The sequence below is a fragment of the Macrobrachium rosenbergii genome, chromosome 49 (assembly GCF_040412425.1).
Source record: "Macrobrachium rosenbergii isolate ZJJX-2024 chromosome 49, ASM4041242v1, whole genome shotgun sequence".
Lineage (NCBI taxonomy): Eukaryota > Metazoa > Arthropoda > Malacostraca > Decapoda > Palaemonidae > Macrobrachium > Macrobrachium rosenbergii.
Window position 1 is genome coordinate 12,714,115 of NC_089789.1, and position 22,500 is coordinate 12,736,614.

Genomic DNA, 22,500 nt, shown 5'->3' on the forward strand with positions numbered 1-22,500 from the left:
ACGAAAAGATTAGTCTGAATTAATATAAGAGATGACGCAGGTTAACAATGATAGATAAAACAGCCATTCAGCATTACAAAAAGAAGCAGTACTTCCAAGCAATTGCATCCTATAAAAAGAATAGCTCAGAAGATCTGCTTCAGGCCTAATTTCATGAATCTAGTTTGGGCCTAATCCCAGACTCGATATCAAAGGCAGTGGTGGATGTTGTTGGGAGCAAGACCATCCCATTCTCCCTGGGTCTGGGGTGTGATGTTTATCTCCACCCAGAGGGAAAAATTAATAGGCAATGAGGAGGCAGAAATCCTACAAAGGGGCCTTTGATCAGAGGTTCTCGCCTGGTTCAATGAAGGAAAAACATCTAAGCTGAACGGCGGCAGTAAGATGATAAATAAGATGATGAAGAAGGATACTCAGAATTCCTTTGAATGTGGTGTTGTTTGAAGGAGACATTACTTACTATTCAGATGGCTCTCCATCCTTGATGTGGTAATAGCTATTATTTATCATGACACAATTATACTCGTATGTACTGGGATTGCATCGTCAGCTTTGACCAGCTTATGAGCACAATATAGTTATAGAAATATCTACACTTGAGGATCAAGGGCAAATTTATTTTCTCCCTCCAGGCTTTCAAGCTGTATAAAGTAAAAGGTTTAAGTTTACTTTAAGCAGTAAAGTGCTTCCAACTGACGACAAATCTCCTCTCTACCTTAAGAAACACCTCAAGAGTTTCCAAGCCATTGCTGCTTCCTAAAGTTTCCCAGGCCAAGGGTACTTCCTAGGTTTCCTAAGCCATAAGAGCTTCCCGGAGTTTTTTTAGACTGTTAATACATCCAAGAGTTTTTCAAGCTAATGGCATTTCCTAGAGGTCCCTGAGCCTCGTTTGGGTTACTTAACCCTGGAACATTAACTAGGGTTTCTTAAGCCCTTGGCACCAGCTTTGGTACTTACCAGAATATCCTGAGCCACTGGCAGTTGTCAGTTTCCCAAGCCACTGACACTTTCAGTTTCCCGAGCCATTGGCACTTTCCACTATATCCCAAGCCACTGGCACTTTCCAGAGTATCCCAAGCCACTGGGGCTTTCCACAGTATCCTAAGCCATTGGCACTTTCCAGAGTATCCTAAGTCAATAATGCTTTCCACATTACCGCAAGCCATACCACTTTCCCGAGTTTCCCAAGCCACCGATATTTTCGGAGTTTCCCAAGCCACTGGCACCTTCAGAGTTTCCAAGCCACTGGCAATTTCAGAGTATCCAAAGCTGGTGGCACTTTCCAGTGTTTCCCATGCCACTGGCACTTCCCAGAGTTTTCCTACGTCCCTGGCACTTTCCAGAGTATCCAAAACCACTGGCACTTACCACAGTGTCCTTAGCCACTAGCACTTTCCAGAGAATCCTAAAGAATGGCTCTTCCTAGGCTTTCTCAAGCCACTGGCACTTTCCAGAACTTCCCAAGTCAGCAGTGCGTACCAGATTATCTTAAGTCACTGCCACTTTCCCGAGTTTCCAAAGCCACTGGCACTTTCCACTGTTTCCCAACCAATGAGCACTTTCTAGAGTTTCTTAAGCCAATGGTATTTTCCAGAGTATCCAAAGCTAGTGGCACTTTTCAGAGTATCCCAGGCCAACGGCACTTTCCGAAGTTTTCCAAGGCAATGGCACCTTCCAGAGTATCCAAAGCTAATGGCACTTCCTAGGGCAATAGTTTCCATGAAGTGCCAAAATAGCATTCAGTCAAAGAACCATAAGTTAGTCTGGTTTTCCCCTGAAGCTAACTCATCTTAAGGGATAGACTTTTTGGTGAAAATAATGCACAAATCCATACAAGAACATACACAAATACATCTGTGTATTATGCCTGCATGTGATACAGCACTAAAATAGCAAAGTTTACTATAAGAGAGAATGAAGCAGCTTATGAAGGAAAGCCTTTAAAATTCGCAACTGGTTTACATTTATCAAAATCCAGCATGATTTGTAAACTGGAACACTTTCTATTTGTTACTTATAATTTGTAAAATAGGATTATTTTTATCCATGGCACAGAGGAATTATTTATAACCCCTAGAGTCATCCCCATACAAACGAAAGACATTATTTGAATCAAAAAACCCATTAAGAATTTAATAGTTTCGGTTTATATATAATTTAGTTACCACAAACTTCTTCAGTCAGTTTCGTTGAAGAGAAATTTTAATACGTCCAGGTTTTAATCATTCGTTTAGATCATCAGAAACATATTTTGAAGGAATTGTATGGCTTCGTGGTCCATACTGACCATAAACAGTAATTTTTATGATGCAATGATGCGTGCAAAATAGCATTTGTGAAATGGAGTACCTTAGGTAGGAAGGGGACAAAATAAATTAAGCGTGCAAGAATGATTGGATGTCCATTACGAGCAATCAATGGCGAGACTGGAAATCTACTACTGATTGATAGAAACAGAGATTACCGATCTTTGGCAGTGGAAATCAAGATACAATGATAATACATAAAGCAGCAATTAGATATCCAACCATGACATCAGTCTACGCAACGTAGATTGCTTGAAAAAGATACATGTAGAATTCACTGTCGAATCTACTTACTTGTGAGGGCTGGATTTGTCAATGAGCTCAACCGTCTGCCCAGCTACTACTTCTAATCCCTCGATGTCGTCTGGCTTGTAATTGTCCAGCACAGTGTAGCTGACTTTGGTCACAGTCTTCGTCTCTGATTTTTCCTGCTGTGAGTTGCGAAAGAAAACGGATGGTGAGTGGCTGAGGACATTTGAAAGAAAACGGGTGGTGGGTGGCTGAGGACATTTGAAGGAAAACGGGTGGTGAGTGGCTGTGGACTTTTGGGAGAAAACGGGTGGTGAGTGGCTGAGGACATTTGAAAGAAAATGGGTGGTGAGTGGCTCACAACATTTCAAAGAAAAAGGTTGACTACCCGTTCAGAACATGTCAAGAACATGGTACAAGGAACTAGAGAAAATGGGTCAAGATTTGAATGATTTACTTTTATTTGACTTCGTACAGTTTGGAGAATGGAAAGCAATTTGTTTTGTGAACAACTTTGGCAAACTAGATTCAGGGTCAGTTGTTGGGATACAAAATGTTGGCAAAATTTAATAGCAAAATAACATTCACTAAACTCAACTCAATCTTATAAGAAGCAGTAATATTATTACTTTAATCAAAAGTGTACTGTACAGCAAAGAACCAATTTATTTTTGCCAAGCTAAAAGACAATTGCTTCATTCATAAGGCATTCAATTTTATAACAGAATTTTTACATTATCCATTATGAATCAGCAAAGATAAGCATTAAAATTTCAAGATAAAATATCAGTTAACAGTTAACAATGAATTCAACTTGCATGCAGTTACTAACAGCCATAAACTCAAAACATAATTTGAAAAAAAAAATTGCACAGAAATAAGACTTCATTTTTCTTTTTTTAATATAAAATCATTACTGTAATGAAAGTAAAAAGTACCTATGTTAAATACATTCTACACAGAAATATAACCATGCAGTCTATCAAACTGAACAAAATTACACAATTATTCCAGCAACATAAACCACAGTTGTTCATGCTTTAAAACATTATTCCAAAAATCAAATATACATTCAAGAATCACGTCAACCAAGCAAAAAATTTTATTACGAATTCTAAAATTAAAAAATAAAACATTCAACACTCGAATGTAGAATTCAACTTTTGACAACAACAACAAACATGAACAAGTTAGAAAGAAAAACTCACCTTCAAATTCTGTCGATCTTTCGTAATTCTCCATTTCTTGCCTGACTAGATTTCTGGGCATTTTAGCCCAGTGGCATTACAACTATATTGTTCCACATTGAGTAATGGTCTATTCATTCTCTGTTTTTAAATACATCTATGTTCATTTTTACATTCAAATGGATGGTAATTAAAACCATTTTCTTATCTTAAATTTATCAAGTAATAATTGCAAAGATTCTGCAAAGTATTTTGTCTGGCATACAGTAAAATGATCAGATCAATTAATGATACACTGATATTTAATATGAATGTATGAAAATTACTTTGAATTATTTTTATGAAAAATGCAATTTCAATTGTGTAACAACACTGGAACTTGAAACTCCTTCAAAATTCCTTTGGAAATGTTAAGACAGCACTCATAATCCCTTTATTTATTTCATAAAGTTCCTCCTGCATTTTATTAACGTGTTCATCTATAAATCAACTTCCGTAGCCCATATCTGGAAACTTCTACTTCCACAGGTATCATGGGATTAAGTACCTGAACAGTCTGGCCTCATATGGCCTAAGATTATGAACTTTCTGGGGTTATTTTACGGACATTTAAGGTCAAGACTCAACTTCACATATTTGTCCCATCATAAGTCAAAGATTAGATACACCATTGATACAGGGTTATGAAAAAAAGCTCACTGATACGGGATATGAAAAATAAAATCGCTTGGGTTATCTTAGGGAAATTTAAGATCAAGACACAACCTCACATATTTGTCATACCAAAAGAGTCAAATTTACACACACCACTGATACAGGGTTGTGAAGAAAATAAAAGCTCATTGATACAGGGTATGAAAAATAAAATCTCCTAGATTATCTCAGGGAAATTCAAGATCAAGAATCAACCTCACAGATTTGTAAAACGAAAAGGGTCAAATTTATATACACCACTGATACAGCGTTATGAAAAATAAAAGATCATTGCTACAGGGAATAAAAAAAAACTCATTGATACACGGTTGTGAAAAATAAAAGATCACTGATACAGGGTTATGAAAAATAAAAGATCATTGATACAGGGTTCTAAAAAATAACTCATTGATACAGGGTATGAGAAATAAAAACTCCACATTTTTCATTTCCATTGTTTATTATGACAAAATTTACATAAAATTTATCAGTCTATACAAACGAATGAGGCATTACTGGTTTCATATATAAATAAAATAGGATCATTCTTTTGAGAGGACGGACATATATATATATTCGGAGGTGAGAGAATCGGGTAGGGTCAGTCATCTTAGAGAAACTGAATTAAAATGATAATGAATTTTAATTTCATAATGACATTGCAGTCTCATTTTATACATGTGTGCAATACATACATACATACATATATATATATATATATATATATATATATATATATATATATATATATATATATATATATATATATATATATATATATATATATATATATATATATATATATATATATTACTTTATATGCAGAAGTCTATAAACGAATGAATCAAAGAAATATTTTCATCAAAAGATCTACTCCCAATTTACTTATTATTGAAGCAGAATAAAAGTAAGATGACTGAACCTGTCTAGGTTATCCTAAAGTCAAATGTATCAACTAATTGAAAAAATTACCTAACGTGGTCACGTGATATGTTAATCAAGATAACTGTCAATGTAAAAAGCCTAACGTAAAAAGTGCCTAAGCCTAATAAAAAGTACAAATAAATTGTTACGAAAGCGATTCTACTTTATTTGCTAACACAAAACAAAAATAAAACAAAAAAAATGTGATGTTTGTTTACCAGCAACACTCAGAACGTAAAACTAAGTCAGAAGACAAGCTTGATTACAAAATAAACAAAAAAATGTAGCTTGCTTAAACAAGATCAATCTAAAGAAGTTTGGATGATAATTTGATCATTTCCTTTAGCATTTGTTTGCATCAGAAAGGAAGACTGACTGTGGCCATTTTTTGCAAGCTTGGCAGAAGCTTTTATATATTTTCAGTATTTTGGGAATTTGAAACTGTACAAAAAGCTCTGTGATAACTTTTGATATGCTATGATTCTTGGTAAAAGTAGACATTTGAAAGAAACTCTAAATGAAATGAGGAAAAAAAGGTGTGAGCCACAGGTACTTGAAATGAAAACATAAAAATCATGAATAAATTAAACCTATTCCGTACAGCATTTTTTTATATATGGCAGCATTTAACGTATATTGCCCTTCGACTGAAAGCAGAATGTTGAACTCAAAACAAAATAAGCAGCTGGGCAGAACGACAGAAAAACTAAACCAATAAATCAAAATAAAAAATGAAAATTGACAGCGGAAGCCTGCAGCAAAGTTCCTTCAAAATACAAAACATCTCCAGTTTAGTCAGAAACAAAAATTGATACACCTGTTACGGTTAAGCCACTGCCCAGTTTCCGGGGCCTAGTATCCTATCCTATAATAAAGAGTTTCACAAACCAGTCTTACAAACATCGATGCACAGCCTTCTGTTCTCATATCACTTCTTTCTTCAAGTGTATCTTGAAGGTTTTTTGAGGTTTCCTTGTGTTCGCTCCTTTATCTTAATTCTTTTTCTTTTATATTTACTATATTTTTGCTAACAAACCTTATTAAGAAAGACCTGAGGGAGAATAGTCCAATGTTCACTATTGCTGAAGACTTTCCAGGACTTATGTCACTCAATAACAATGAAACATCTTGAGGAGTTCACATAAATTCTTTCAGTAGATTTCAGTCAGGCATACTAACCCTTCAAGGCAGTCTTTCAGTAAAAACAAAGATATAAACGGTGTTTTTTTTAAGTACTGACAGAATAGGCCCCAAATCAAATTGGCACCAGCTATTTGGATAAAGTGTTTCTTTGCTCAGCAAGATACAAATTACCTTTGGCTAACAACAGGCCAATATCCTCAGCAAGTTACAAAAGGTTATAGGCTACTGCTTTCTACATATTACATACATCAGAGTTCTATGTCTTCAGCGTTTCTTCTTCATGCTAAGCTAGTCAATAATTCATTTCTCGATAGTCGTTCAAATGAGGTAATATAAGGGTACAGTGAGGGGATAAAATGGACATACCAAAATGGCCTTTAGTGGAACTTGATCTACAAAAACTATGATTTAATGTCAGAACTGACATTATTGACCAAATCAGGGTACATTATTTTTGCATAGGTTCACTAATATCAAAAAAATTATTGTCAAAAATCATACATAACAAATAAGTAACAACCGATATAGATATATACATCCAATAGAAAATTATGTTATATCTTTTTTTTTTGGCATCTGAATTTGAACAAAAGGAATCGTCATCGTTTCATCACCTTCTTCCCTAAATCATGAATCATCAAGCTCAAGAAGTACTCTAGACTAAAGTGTTGCATATATGATATAACTTAAAATGCTAAGATGCCATATTTTATTAAAAAAAAAAAAACAATGGGATATTTATGCAAAGCTAACGAATAACATTATGTACAAAAGCTTCCTTTTCCCTAAGGAAGTCTTGAGTTTCAAGATAACAACCATCACCCAAGCCTTACTCATCGTCCAGGTACTGATCTCGAACAGCTCTGGGCCTCAAGTACTTCTGGGCGAGTTTCCCCACAGCCCTGCGCTCCTCCTCTCTGGGAGTGAGACTTCGGCCACTTCTGTCGTCCTCGTCGATGAAAGGCATGATCTGCCCAACAATGCGATTCTTCCTATCCGTGAAGACGTCAGTCCCGTTACTCAAATCTCCTCCATGCCCTCTAGTCCCGTGCATGGAGCTACTACTGCTGTGACCTGCGCTGTAACCATTGCCGTATTCTTCTGTGTTTCTCCCATAGGGCTGGCGGCCCGCGCTGTATTCTCTTCCGTACTGTGCTTCGCTGCTCTCTTCTGCCTGGAGCCCTCGTCTGACTTGTCTGCCTCTGCTTGGCCGACTGTCAAAATCTTCCTCCACGCCCTGACTTCTGTATGGGCCCAGTGGAGGTCTTCCGTAAGGCTCCTGCATCGGTCTGCTGCCATAGGGATCATACATGTATCTTCCACCATAAGGATCCTGCATTGGTTTAGAGTATGGATCTTGATACCTGCGGCCATATGGATCCGGTGGCATTCTGCCATATGGATCCTCCATTCCTATATCCCCATAGTTGGGAGCTGGCCGACCATACGGATCAGAAATTGATCGCTGGTACGGATCTTGTGACGATCGCTGCCGCCTGTCAGTAGGAGGTGGGCTGTAAGGGTCCCGTGATTTCCGGCTATGAGGACAGTGGGGTGCATGATTGTATGTGTCCTGCTGTCCCCTGTGTTGTGAATCCTCACTAACTTTACTGCTTGATTCTCTTGTCTTCCTGACCGAGATTCCATCTGTGTACTGAGATTCAGATTTATGGTTCTGCACATCATCTTGTGAATCTTTCCTCTCTGGTTTCCTCTCAGTTTGTTGAGGTTGGGTTGTCTTCTGAGGAGCAGGAGGTAGATCATTCTCCTCTCCTGCATAGTACTTAGAGTAATCAGGATGTTCAAAGATTCCCTGGGCTTCTTTGGCTTTCCTTTGCCTGTAGCGTTCCAGGGCGCCCCCAGGACGGGCCCTTGGACCCATCATCTCAGGCAACTGCATCAAGTAGTCTGGAACATCACTTGCAAATGGTTCTGGCTCTTTCTCCTCTCTTGGTTTTGGACTTGTGGGAAGAGCTTCGTCATCTTCTTCATAAATGTTAGAAAAGCGTTTTCGTGATGGTGGGATACTAGGCTCTTCAAGGCTGCTGTAAACAGAGTCCCTACCCAATAGATCACGACTTGACAGAGAGCCTTCATAGCGCCTGGTCCTGATACTGGAATCTTCTCTAGCCAAGAAAGAGCTCTCACGACCCCTGGATCTTTCCCTGAAGCCATCATCCATGGATTCCCTTTGAAAGACTGAATTTTCCCTGGGGCTCGAAATTCCAAGAGGAGTGTGAGAACGTGAACGTTCCTTAGGGCTTGCTATGCGAGCTGAACTAACATCACCATCATATCGTGTGGGAGTCTGAGATTTTGCTGCAGGAACGAGTGCCATATCATTATTGCTACCCTGCTGTAGTGGCTCTTCTTCAAAATCAGGCAATGTTGACAGAAAATCTCTTGTCTTGCCAATGTGACGTGACCAAGCACTATCTGGTGCTTTGTAACCAAATTCTCGCTTGGTTGAGAAATTAGCATACTTTGTCAGCAGATTTGCAACTGTGTCAGAGCGGCACAGGGCTGACACTGGTGGTGTATCCGTTTCTTCCTCAACAATAACTGGCTGGAAAGGCATAGTTGCTCTGTAATGTTCTCCATACTCTTCCCTTTCTTCTTTAGATGGTCTTCTGTAAATAAAGGAGCCTAAATCATAGTCTCCTACCTCCAGATTATTAGTTAGGGACCGTCTTTGCCTACGCGGGGTCATATCTTGGTCATCAACATCATCGTAGTCAACATAGGATTGTCGCCTGTTGAGATGAGGAAGATCTAGATCGCCAAAATCATATCCAAGATGCTGCGACTTACGGTGAACAGTGAGTGGAGCACCGTCTAAATCAGTCCAAATTATATTGCTTGCGTGGTGGGACCGATATGGGACCAGTTCACCTCCTCCTACTTCACCATTGACCTCGTTATTATAGCAAAGTCTAGTGGGCCCTGCAGAGGGTAGCAACGAAGTGTAGAGCAATTCGCGAGTCGTGGAAGCTTTCCTCCTGCCCAGCATCGTCATGCTGTACTGTTCTCCCAACATGGTCCTCTGTTGACGCCACATAACCAAAACTTAGTGATCATTGCCACTTTCGTGAAAGTTTCTAAGTTTAAAAGTGCTTTCTCATCAGAGTCCATACAATAGGCAGAGCATACTGAAGGCAAGAGATAAGTAGGAAAAAAGGATAAGGGTGACAAGGGATCCACCGGAGCGGGATAAAATGGCTGAAGCCCCTGACACCACCAGCTCTGTCACCAGACCTGTCACGGCTGCCGTCGTCGTCTTCCCACGCCAAGAATCTACTGGCTGTAAAGACCACCCAATATTACAGTGCTGCTGCTGTATGAGATATCAGAGTAAAACCTTTGTCTTAATTCTTTTTTTGATTTATGTGTGATAATGATAGTACGAATGATATTTCTGATAACTAACATTCGCCTTACTGTAAAGAATATACCCCCCCTAGATACTCGCTGGTTACTGATTTTAAGCCATCTGAACATCCCATAATAATTAGCTGACTGACAGCCTGTAGTTTAAATACATAACAGGTTAAGCAAAAGGAAAAGTACATGAGATAACAAATACATAAGTGTCTTTAAAATTTAGTGGATTAATGTCTCTTTATTTAATAAGATTACCGGCCATGAGAGCAAATTTAGAAATACCTTGCTTACTCAGAAGAAATAAATCTTTATCATGAAACATTTGCAGCCAGGCTGCAGATTGACATTAGATAACTGCATGAAAGACCATTAATTTTAAAGTTTTGATTTAATGTGGAGGCAAATAGATATAAAGTCCAGAATAGCAACAGGATACTTGCTGGACCAATGGCTTTTTTATTCAGCATGACCAAACTGGAACAGCTGTGTATGCTGGACGGAAATATATTCTTTACACTAGCAGCATCTCACAAACAAAGCTTTCAAGGAAACTATAGAAAAATGGGTGCTTAAAGCGAGCGTTCTTTTCCGGGAAAAATCTAACTGAAAATAGGCCAGTGTGGGACAGACACTGTTGACGGAAGAAAGAGCTGGTAGTGGAAGTCCTTTCAGAAGCACCAACTGGCCTCTTTGATCAGATGCATTAATTGACTCTTTTGGATGTGAAGCATATTTGCCTCCTTGGCCAGAGGCATCAATTGGCTTCTCTGACCAAGAACATTAATTGGTTTCTTTGATCAGGAACATCAACTGGCTTTCTGACCAGAAGCATCAATTGGCATCTTTGACCAGAAGCATCAACTGGAAACTTTGATCAGAAAGGTCAATTGACCTCTTTGATCAGGAACAGCTATTGCTTCTTCAGTCAGATACATCAATTGGTTTCTTGACCAGAGGCATCAATTGGTATCTTCATTCAGAAACATCAATTGACATCTTTGATCAGAAACATGAATTGGCTTCCTGACCAGGGGCACCAACTGGCTTCCTGACCAGAGGAATAAATTGGCATCTTTGATCAGAAGCATCAACTTCTGCATCATGGCATTGGATTAGACTCTTACCAATTCGAAAACACAGCAGACAGAGATTGGGAAATGATATACCAAAAATGTACCATTAAAGGGTAGGAATCTAAATTCATTCATGTCTCTTTTTGTCGTCACACAAAGAAACTTGAGCCTGAAGGGTAACATGAAAAAGGAAGACGAAAGACTGAAATCTTAAAGAGTCATCAAAAGAATTTTTCTTTGGTTTCTGAGTAATCTCTCGTCGAGAAAGGGCGTAATCTCAACTGGTAAGGGTCTGGAGTTGATGAGGACAAGCATGCAGAGGAAAAGGGTGATGATGATAATTAGTCATGGCAAAGCAAGGCCACTCACGTTTGGTCGTTTGCATTCCGCTAACTGAACAAGCCAGTTAAGTGCAGTTAGGCAGTTTGGGTGTCTCAGTTATAGATTCAAGGCCATTTCTGGCTGAGAAGAAATTGCATCACAAGGGTCTAAGATATCAAAGTAAACAAATGCTAGTGAAGTGTTACCATCCGATGATCATTCGAAATAATTTCAAGATAAAATTATAATGATAACTCATGATAATGATAATAACGAGGTCATATACTGTATAAGAATACCCGTTGATTAACAAAAATACCCAAAAATAGGTGTTACAAGGTTTTGTATTTTTCCTGTTGTGAGTGATTTCAGTCCGTACTCTCTCTCTCTCTCTCTCTCTCTCTCTCTCTCTCTCTCTCTCTCTCTCTCTGATTTGGAAAAATCCAATCATTTCTCTTCAAGGAAAGTTCATGATAACTAATTATTCATTGAACAGTGATACAAATATCAAAATCACTTATGAATTATTATTATTATTATTATTATTATTATTATTATTATTATTATTATTATTATTATTATTATTATTATTATTATTATTATTATTATAGTAAGTTTGCTAGGGGGAGATTTCAATCCTTTATGTCTCCAGAGCATACACAATAAAACAAAAATGTTTTATGGACAAAACAGAGATAAACACATATATATATACATATATATATATATATATATATATATATATATATATAAGTGTGTGTATGTATGTATGTATGTATGTTTATATATATATATATATATATATATATATATATATATATATATATATATATATATATAAATACGACGATAGCTACACCAAAAAAGTAATTTAGAAACTTTCTGAGAAGGTAAACAAGAGTGTTAGTCCCATCCCGATCGTCTTCTGTTCTCGAGTCATAAAAGACAACACAAATTCATCTTATGCCGAAAGAAGAAATCAGATGACAGAAGAAGGAAAAGTCGTTTATTAAAGAGAGAGAGAGAGAGAGAGAGAGAGAGAGAGAGAGAGAGGTCAAGCAGTCAAAAATCACTCAAGAATCAAAGGAGAAAAGCAATTTTAAGCAAACCATGTGCATGAGAACGCACCCACGTAAACAAAGCCAGCAGCTGTGTATCTATTTATGCCCCTTTTTTTCATGCCCTGACTCTGGTGGCCCAAGAAGAAGATGAAGAGGAGATGATAATAAATAACTCAGCGTGGGGCAACCTTGAGAGGCAAAAGGAATGCTGCCCATATCCATCTGATACCCACCCGAAAATTTCCCTTGGCCCCCACAAAGCTTTCCACCACAACATGGCCACCATACATAGCCTCATACCTCCCAAAACCTCTCCTCTACCTCTCCCCCACCTACATGGCCTCCCACCCTCACACTTCCTCCTACCTCCCACTACCTCCTACCTCGTTTCTGTCTCATACCTCCTCTCCTCTCTTCCACCTATATGGCCTCCTACCCTCCCACTACCTCCTACCTCCCACTGCCTCCCAAACCCTACTACCTCCTACATCGCTTCTGCCGCATACCTACCCTCTAGTCTCCTCTCTATCTCTCCCCCACCTACATGGCCTCCCACCCTCTCACTACCTCCTACCTCGCTTCTATCTCATACTTCCCTCTTCCACCAATACGGCCGCCTACCCTCTCACTGCCTCCTACCTCCCACTGCCTCCTACCTCTCACTTCCTCGCTACACGATTGTGTGGGTGCGTCGAGAGACTATAGCTGACAGCTATCCCATAAGCTGAAAGAAATCTGCCAAGTTTCTTCCTTTCATCATTAAATGCTTGTCAGCTTTCTCGTTATTTTTAATTTCATTCCTGTTTTATTTTCCTTTGATTTGTCAATTTTGTTTTTATTTTAATTTTATTCTTTTTTATTTTACTTTTATTTAATTTTAAAATCAGTTAATTGAACAGATTGTTGGCTAGGGTTGTTCAAGTGCAAGAATGAATGAATATTAATTTTATATTTATTATTTATAGAATCAGGAGTAATGGTCTTGTGGATTATCTGCAGAGGATTATTATTATTATTATTATTATTATTATTATTATTATTATTATTATTATTATTAAAGGCGTAAAGTGAACGTATACAATTAAAATGGAAAAATTAATAAATTAGCCAATAAAAATATCAGTCGACAATAACTAAATGTATATAAAAAAAAGTACATACAATGTCTGAATGTTTTAATTAATCATTTGTAAAAAATATACATATATATACTGTATGTGTATGTGTAAATATGTAAATGTATATATATGTATATATATATATATATATATATATATATATATATATATATATATATATATATATATATATTTCATTATGAAAGTCATTCATCAAGCATGTTCAAATATGCAAGCGTATGTCAAGAAACTTGACAAAACCAATGCAAAAAAATCAGGTTTAATGAATACAAAGGCAATTATCAGATTTAGTGCAAAATGTGCATAATTTATTAGGCTTATTCTTATGTAGCCAACGGAATAAAATGCATTTTGTGCCTTCATAGTGACTGTGTGTGTGTGTGTGTGTGTGTTTGTGTGTGAAAGCGTGCTGGTTGGCAAAATAGCACACAGGCGTACACCTACACTCATGTATATATCTGAAGCATAAATATATCATGCTGTCTCGTAACATTGATCAGATATAATGATAGATTTATATTAAGTATCATGAAGTGGTATATAAAAATAAAATATAAATGTATATATGTATATACATATGTATATACATATATTATATACATGTATATATATAAATAATATACATATGCAGATATATACATATACACATACATATACTTACATACATATGTATATGTATATATAATACTTACACATATATGATATATACATACACAAATACACATGTAAACTAATCTTTGCAATTTTCCAGTTCCTCATTGGACGGGTCGATATCGTTCTCGGCTACCACTGTGCTGGGCCCGCGTTCGATTCTCCGGCAGACCACTGGAGAATTAGAGGAATTTATTTCTGGTGACAGAAATTCATTTCCCGCTATAATGTGGTTCGGATTCCACAATAAATTGTAGGTCCCGTTGCTAGGTAACCAACTGGTTCTTAGCCACGTAAAATAAGTCTAATCCTTCGGGCCAGCCCTAGGAGAGCTGTTAAGCAGCTCAGTGGTCTGGTTAAACTAAGGTATACTTAATTCTTCTGCAACTTTCCCCTCTAAACAAGACAGAAATAAAAATCATCATTGGCAAGTTAAAATAACAGCTTCTCTCTCTTTCTCCAGGCTTTCTCTTAAAACCTCAGTATCTCTTGTGTGTGGGCTGGGGGGAGTATCTCCCCCTAATCCCCCAAGCCTCGTTAGCCATTGTTTTCTCAAGCAAATGTCACTTGGAAAACACAACAAACTGATGTCAGTTTCTGACTGAACCAAGCACTGACATGCGTTTGCTTGTTCAAGCAGTTATATGACTGATTTCTCTTGACAAGGGAGGGCTGAGATATGTGGTGGGTTCTTTGTGATACTTTGCTTGCACAGACACGTCCACATACATTCATATATATATATATATATATATATATATATATATATATATATATATATATATATATATATATATATATATATATATATATATATATATATATATATATATATATATATATATATAACATATATATATATATATATATATATATATATATATATATATATATATATATATATATATATATATATATATATATATACATATATATATATATATATATATATATATATATATATATATATATATATATACTATATATACGTATGTACGGACGTAATCACATACTTGAACATACATACGTACATACATACATGCACATACACACAGACACTGTGTTTGTGTATGCGTGTATATGTGAGCGTATAAACTTCCAATGAACACCAACTTTCCGGTATCATATAAAACACAAAACCTGGTCTTTTTATACCAAATCCTCTCTATAAAGACCAACTGCTAAATACGGCATCCGGGAATGCACCCGCTGGGAGAGGGCCAAAAAATGGCCCACCCGAAATATTTAAGACCCCGATTTGTTCGAAGATGTTTCAGTAGATAAGTGTGACGTCATCAGGTTTAGAGGCTGTTCACCTCTCGCGTCAGAGGTACTATATGGAGTTATTCGGAGCGAGTGAGTGGGCTGCTTTATCAAGTTGCCTTGCGTTTGTGTGTGTATTTATGTATGTGTGTATGTACGTTGTTGTCTGTTTATATACGTACATACGTTTATATATATATATATATATATATATATATATATATATATATATATATATATATATATATATGTATATATATATATATATATATATATATACATATATTATATTATATTATATTATATGTATGTAAGTTTATGCAGAACAGGCAAAAATTAATTAAAATCATTTTTGAAGTTATATTTTAAAAAATGAAATAATCAAATAACCCAGGTACGTCATTTTTCTCTATACGTTTCCGCGAACGTCAAATTAGATTTCGCCCTCGAAGAGATAATTACAAGTGCGCTAGACAGGTAGAGAGAGAGATTAAGAAAGGTGCAGAAGCAATTACGTGGGAGGTACCATTTTAAAACTCTACGGCAATTTTACATCATTTTCCACTACCCTCTCAGATTCTCGGCAGAACATTACAGAGGCACAGAACATTTTAATTGAGCATTTTCAATGCTTTCAGGAACTCACCTCCATCTGCTTAAGTGCATTCAATCAGAACTTCGAGTGTAAGCCCTGCTTGAATGCAACTAAGCAAATGAAGGTGAGTTCTTGATAGCACTGAAAATGATTGGTTTTTTCTCGCAGATATATAATTTAATTCTTTCGGAGAAAAAGCGCAAACTATGAGCAGTTTACTAAATGATGAAAAAATACAAATAATTTATCCTTGAGCGTAACAGGAGTGGAGGATACGATCATGTTACTGTAGAAAATGTTATTTTAAAATAATTTCTTAATTTACTAGAGAAAGGAATAAATATAATATATATATATATATATATATATATATATATATATATATATATATATATATATATATATATATATATATATATTATTTCATATTAAAGAAAAAATTGTGTTTACGTAACTGTGTAAATGTAAAATTGAACTGACTAGAGAGAAGGAGTAAAAAGCCAAAAAATATAATTGTAAATAATTTACATAAGAAAGCTGAATAATACAAGGGTAAATAATTCGACAGAGAAAAAATTAAAAATTCATAAATGGAAGCTTGATTTATTAGAAAGAGCAAGAAAAAATATCAGAATATTGCGAAAGAAAAAGCTATAATACATCTCAGGACATAAAATGCAGTTTTGGAGTTGCATGAGATGCAAAATCATATATCTGAGTAAAATGCAATTGCCCCCACAGAATTAACCTTTTTTTCCCTGAGTGACAAACTGTCAGAACAGATAGTTTCAGAGAGAATGACTTGACTTGTTAATGTACCGTGGCGTCGGGAGTTGCTTTAAGATAGCGAATGCAGGAAATATTCCTCGTGAGTTTCATACATGATCCGAGGAGGAATTAAAGAACAGAATGGATAGGATAAGCAATTCTCCTTGTATTTTGATCATTTACTTACATTCTTACCTATCTATTTATTAATTTGCAATTCTATTTTTTCTCCTCTAATAACTGATCTCTTCTTTCTGTATTTCCTGTAACCTTCTGTTACTTATTTCAGATGAACAACATATCTTTTACAAGCTTGAATTTCAAGTCAATGGACCCTGTGCTGTGGTGGGCTTGTTCCAAATGAATAGGGTTCATCTTCTTAATAATAATAATAATAATAATAATAATAATAATAATAATAATAATAATAATAATAATAATAATAATCTTTGGAAGTTTGAATTTCAAGTCAATGGCACAAGTGGGCTTGTTCCATATGAATAGAGCCCACTTTCTTAATAATAATAATAATAATAATAATAATAATAATAATAATAATAATAATAATAATAATAATAATAATAATAATACTGAAAGTGGAAGGTATAAACGCAGAAATCAAGTGGGTATTGGAGAACAATTTAAATATTCCACGGAAACTGAAGAGGAGATCAGTTATTAGAGGAGAAAAAATAGATTTGCAAATTAATAAAGAAGCTCTCTCTACAATAATAATAATAATAATAATAATAATAATAATAATAATAATAATAATAATAATAATAATAATAATAATAATAATAATAATAATATCCTTTACTTCTATATAAAGTAGAGACAATATAATACACAAAATCTGAGAAATTTTTACTAGGAGGAAAGTCGACGGCAGAAATTATTGTATTTTTCAGAATTTTTGTGCGTTCGAAATGTATATTTCATTTGTCATTAATATTTTTAGCAATCTTTAACAAAATATTTTTATTCGGGAAATTTCTTCCCAAGGAAAAATTTCATAAAAATTGACTTGAAATTTGAAGAAACTGGCTAAAACATTTGCTAACGCCGTTCCAAATCATCTTTGGAAATCTAAGTGCATATATATATATATATATATATATATATATATATATATATATATATATATATATATATATATATATATATATATATATATATATCGTTATAAACAACCTTGCAGATGTTATCTAGATATATAGTACAGAATGTTATTATTATTATTATTATTATTATTATTATTATTATTATTATTATTATTATTATTATTATTATTATTATTCATAATGTACAACAGTTCTCACGCAATTGGGAGCAAGTTCGTTTTCCAAACTCCGTGTGAATATCTAAAAATGTAAAAAAACGATCTTAAGAAGAAACTTGAAAAACATTGAACAAAGGTGAATATCTTGTTAGCCAATTATCCTCTCTCTCTCTCTCTCTCTCTCTCTCTCTCTCTCTCTCTCTCTCTCTCAGACATCGACAGAGGTCGACAGACTCTCGACAAGAGAGCATCGCCTCCTGAGCCCCGCCCCCTCCTCTCTCTCTCTCTCTCTCTCTCTCTCTCTCTCTCTCTCTCTCTCTCTCTAGGCCACCGGCGTCAATGACCTTCGTTACTGTGACACGTTAATGGATAGATCTATCTCTCGCTTTGACGAGAGATGAAAGCTTAGCATCTGAATTTCTCACCTGTGGAGCCTGACCTGTGTTGACCCTGACCTATTACTTAAGGGCAAAGGTGCGACGGGTACTTAAAAAAAAAAAGTGTAGGTGATATATCAAAATGTTGTTGGCATTTCCTAAACATAATACAACTTCAGGAAAGGAATGTTATCGTAAATAAAGTATAATACTTTGATAAAAGATTATTTACTTTTCCGAAATATGATTGTGTTTCAGGAAAAATACTGAATGCACAGAGAGAGAATATGTATGTATGTATGTATGTATGTATGTATGTATGTATGTATGTATGTATGTATGTATGTATGTATATTGTCATCTGTAAACTGTCCAAAAATGAATTGAATAATTTTCTATAAGCCATCTGCAGGTACAACCATTTTTGTGTGTATGTATGTATGCATGTATGTATGTACGTATGTATGTACATGTATTTAAATACAAATTTATGCATAAACGTAATTAAAAAAATTTTCACAAACTTTCTACAGATACAAATGCAAATAATTATAAAAACTTATTGTATGTATGTATGTATGTATGTATGTATATAAGATAGCAACAAATGAAATTAACCTCACGGTCAACGGGGAAATTTGCTGACAGTCTCTGGCCAGCAGGAAAACCCCTTCGTTTAAATTGGTCAACTCCAGTAACCAACCCCGCCCCCTCCCACCCCGCAACTCGAATCACGGGGAGAGACCAAAGACCTAATTCTTTGGACCGTATGTTTAAAAACAGTCTAACAGTATGGCAGGCAACAGTCTCAAGAGAAAGAGAAAAAAAGTCGGAGCATATGTTTAAAAAACGGTCTAACATCCCAACAGACAAAAAAGTCTCAAGAGAGAGAGAAAAATATTCGGAGCATATGTTTAAAAAGCAATCTAACAGACAAACTGTCGGAGCATATGTCTAACAAAACAGTCTAACAGCCTAAAAGCCTAACAGACAAACAGTCTAATAGATAGTAAAACAGTCAAGAACAAACTTTTAAAATCAGCCTAACAGACAAAAAGGTAACAAACAAATAGTCTAACAGACAAATAGTCGAATAGAGAGGGAAACACAGCCGGAGCATATGTTTAAAAAACAGTGTAACAGCCTAACAGACAAACAGTCTGGCAGCCAAGCAGCCTAACAAACAGCCTAACAGACTAACGACCTAACAGACAAACAGCCTAACAGTCTAACAGACAAGCAGTCTAACAACCTAACAGACAAACGGTTTAACAACCTAACAGACTAACAGTCTAACAAACAGACCAACAGTCTAAAAGTCTAACAAACAAACAGACAGTCTAACAGACAAACAGCCTAACAGTCTAACAAACAAACAGTCTAACAGACAAACAGCCAAACAAACAGTCTAACAGACAAACAGTGTAACAAAAGAACAGCCTAACAGTCTAACAAACAAACATTCTATTAGCCTAACCAACAGTCTAACAGACTAACAACCTAACAGATAAACAGTCAAACAGCCTAATAGACAGTCTAACAGCCTAACAGGCAAACAGTCTAGCAGACAAACAGTCTAAAAGTCTAACAAATAAACAGCCTAACAGACAAACAGTCGGAGCACACGTTAGCCAAAAGCTTAGCCAGCAAGAGGACCCACCGACCAGACAATGTGGTGGACTTAAAAATATACACCTCCCAACCATGCCTGCTGCTACCACCACTACCAACCACCACTACCTACCACTACTACCGGTAACTAGGCGGGGCATAAGTATGTGGTGTCGGTGATAGTAGAGTGGTAGGCTGGTTTTCTTAAACCGGGGTAGATGGCGGTTTGTTTTAATTAAATGGCTAAAATAGGTTTTTATAATTTGGGGACTTTTAAAAATTAAAAAAATTCTTCAGAAATGGAAGAAATAAAATAAATGTTCATTTTTTTTTTACATTTTTAACATTTTTTTTTTTAGATCTGGAGGGAAACGTGAAACTCGCTGTTAATTGTCACAGCGGCAGAATGCGGTAGTATTAACTTGAGTTTCTCTCTCTCTCTCTCTCTCTCTCTCTCTCTCTCTCTCTCTCTCTCTCTCTCTCTGACACACACGTACACACTCTTGTCTGTCTGTTTCACATGTGTGTATTTGTGTACAATATATATATATATATATATATATATATATATATATATATATATATATATATATATATATATATATATAATATATATATATATATAATATATATGTAATATATATATATATATATATATATATATATATATATATATATATTATATATTTATATACATATATATATTTATATATATATATATATATAGAGAGAGAGAGAGAGAGAGAGAGAGAGAGAGAGAGAGAGAGAGAGAGAGAGAGAGAGGAGACTTAGTTGATATACAGTATGTATATATATATACAAAAGTGTGCGTGTGTGTATATGTCTATGCGCAAATACGTATGCACATGATTAATGAGGGAATTGGTGCCATTAGTAATTCAGAGAAATCTCCTTTTGATAAAATTCATTGAATAACATGACGTGAAAAACATTAATGTTTATCGGCAATTAGTCTGGAAACATGATTATACATTTCACATAATTATGTCTATATTTAACTCAACGCTTTCATAATTCTCTGTAACTTTAATTTAACTCTTTTTTGTTTAATTTTCTACAGTCTTCATTATTTTTTTTTATTTAAACTGTCTGTAGTCTTCATTAAAAATTTTTTTTCATTCACTTATTTATACGTTTTTCTGGATTTGTTTTCAGCTAGGTCTCAGAATACAGTTGAACTTTTGACCTGTGACTTTGATGACGTCATCAAAATGTTAATTTCTTGCGGTAATTTTTGTGATTATTAATTATGCTGTTATAATTCCCTATCATAGTCATAACTGCGGGTAAATTTTTTCCGTATATTTCGCTGTACGTACGATTGCCTATATCTGTAAACGGGTAAATGTACGTTTTACTTATAAAGTATAAGTCTGATTTATATTTATAATGTTCAAAATTTCTATATATATATATATATATATATATATATATATATATATATATATATATATATATATATATATATATATATATATATATATATATATATATATATATATACATATATAATTTTATATATAAAGCCTTGAGATTCAGCGCTCTTCCCAACAGTCAGAGATAATAAGGAAATGATAATAAAAGAATAATAAATGAATTATAAAAATAAGTATATAAACAAAAAGCTAAATAAATGAAAGGTGAGTAGAAAACAGGAAATCATTTAATTAATACACGACAGAGGAACAAGGATATTAAATTTACATTGTGTGCGTCTGTACAGGTAATAGTAAAATATATTATTATCTTATAATTTACAGGCAATAGGAAAATATATATTGACTTCTACAACATGAAAAATGTTACCCACGCAACTTGATATCAACCACGTGACAATTCTTACTCAGAACCTCAGAAAAATATATTAATCTTAATATTTATCGCAAGAACTGACGACTCAGCACCAGACGGTACTTATTGGTAACAATATCTGTTAGCAAAAGATTCTCACATTCCAGAATGCTTCTTCACCAAGAGCATTTTTATTCTAGACCAAAAATAGGCCTGGCCTTCGAGACTGCTTTCATCACATGGTCAGTCCTTGCGTAACAGACCTGACGTATCGTGAAATATTTTGTTCCAGTATTATTATTATTATTATTATTATTATTATTATTATTATTATTATTATTATTATTATTATTATTATTGGGTACATTGTTGTGCCAACTGTTTGTATTCCAATACAAGACCTGTATTTATCTTGATCTATTGGTGGAATAGGTATAATATTATTATTATTATTATTATTATTATTATTATTATTATTATTATTATTATTATTATTATTATTATTATTATTATAACATTCTGCCCACATTTTAAACAAATAATAAGACTAAATAAGTAATCATAAACAACTCATATATATATAATATATATACATATATATATATATATATATATATAGAGAGAGAGAGAGAGAGAGAGAGAGAGAGAGAGAGAGAGAGAGAGA

General features: G+C 34.8%; 2 protein-coding genes across 2 annotated transcripts in view; both read right to left on the minus strand.

Annotated features, from left to right (window-relative positions):
* The window catches only part of LOC136832337 (muscle M-line assembly protein unc-89-like), a 502,631-nt gene that overhangs the window by 351,975 nt on the left and 128,156 nt on the right, over positions 1 to 22,500 (minus strand). The window contains 1 exon segment of the mRNA XM_067093248.1: positions 2,601 to 2,737. Within this exon segment, the coding sequence (XP_066949349.1) occupies positions 2,601 to 2,737 (137 nt within the window).
* The window catches only part of LOC136832095 (uncharacterized), a 42,740-nt gene continuing 26,303 nt past the window's right edge, over positions 6,064 to 22,500 (minus strand). The window contains exon 2 of the mRNA XM_067092740.1: positions 6,064 to 9,545. Coding sequence (XP_066948841.1) covers positions 7,332 to 9,545 — 2,214 coding nt within the window. The 3' untranslated portion in view covers positions 6,064 to 7,331. The remainder of the gene's footprint in view (positions 9,546 to 22,500) is intronic.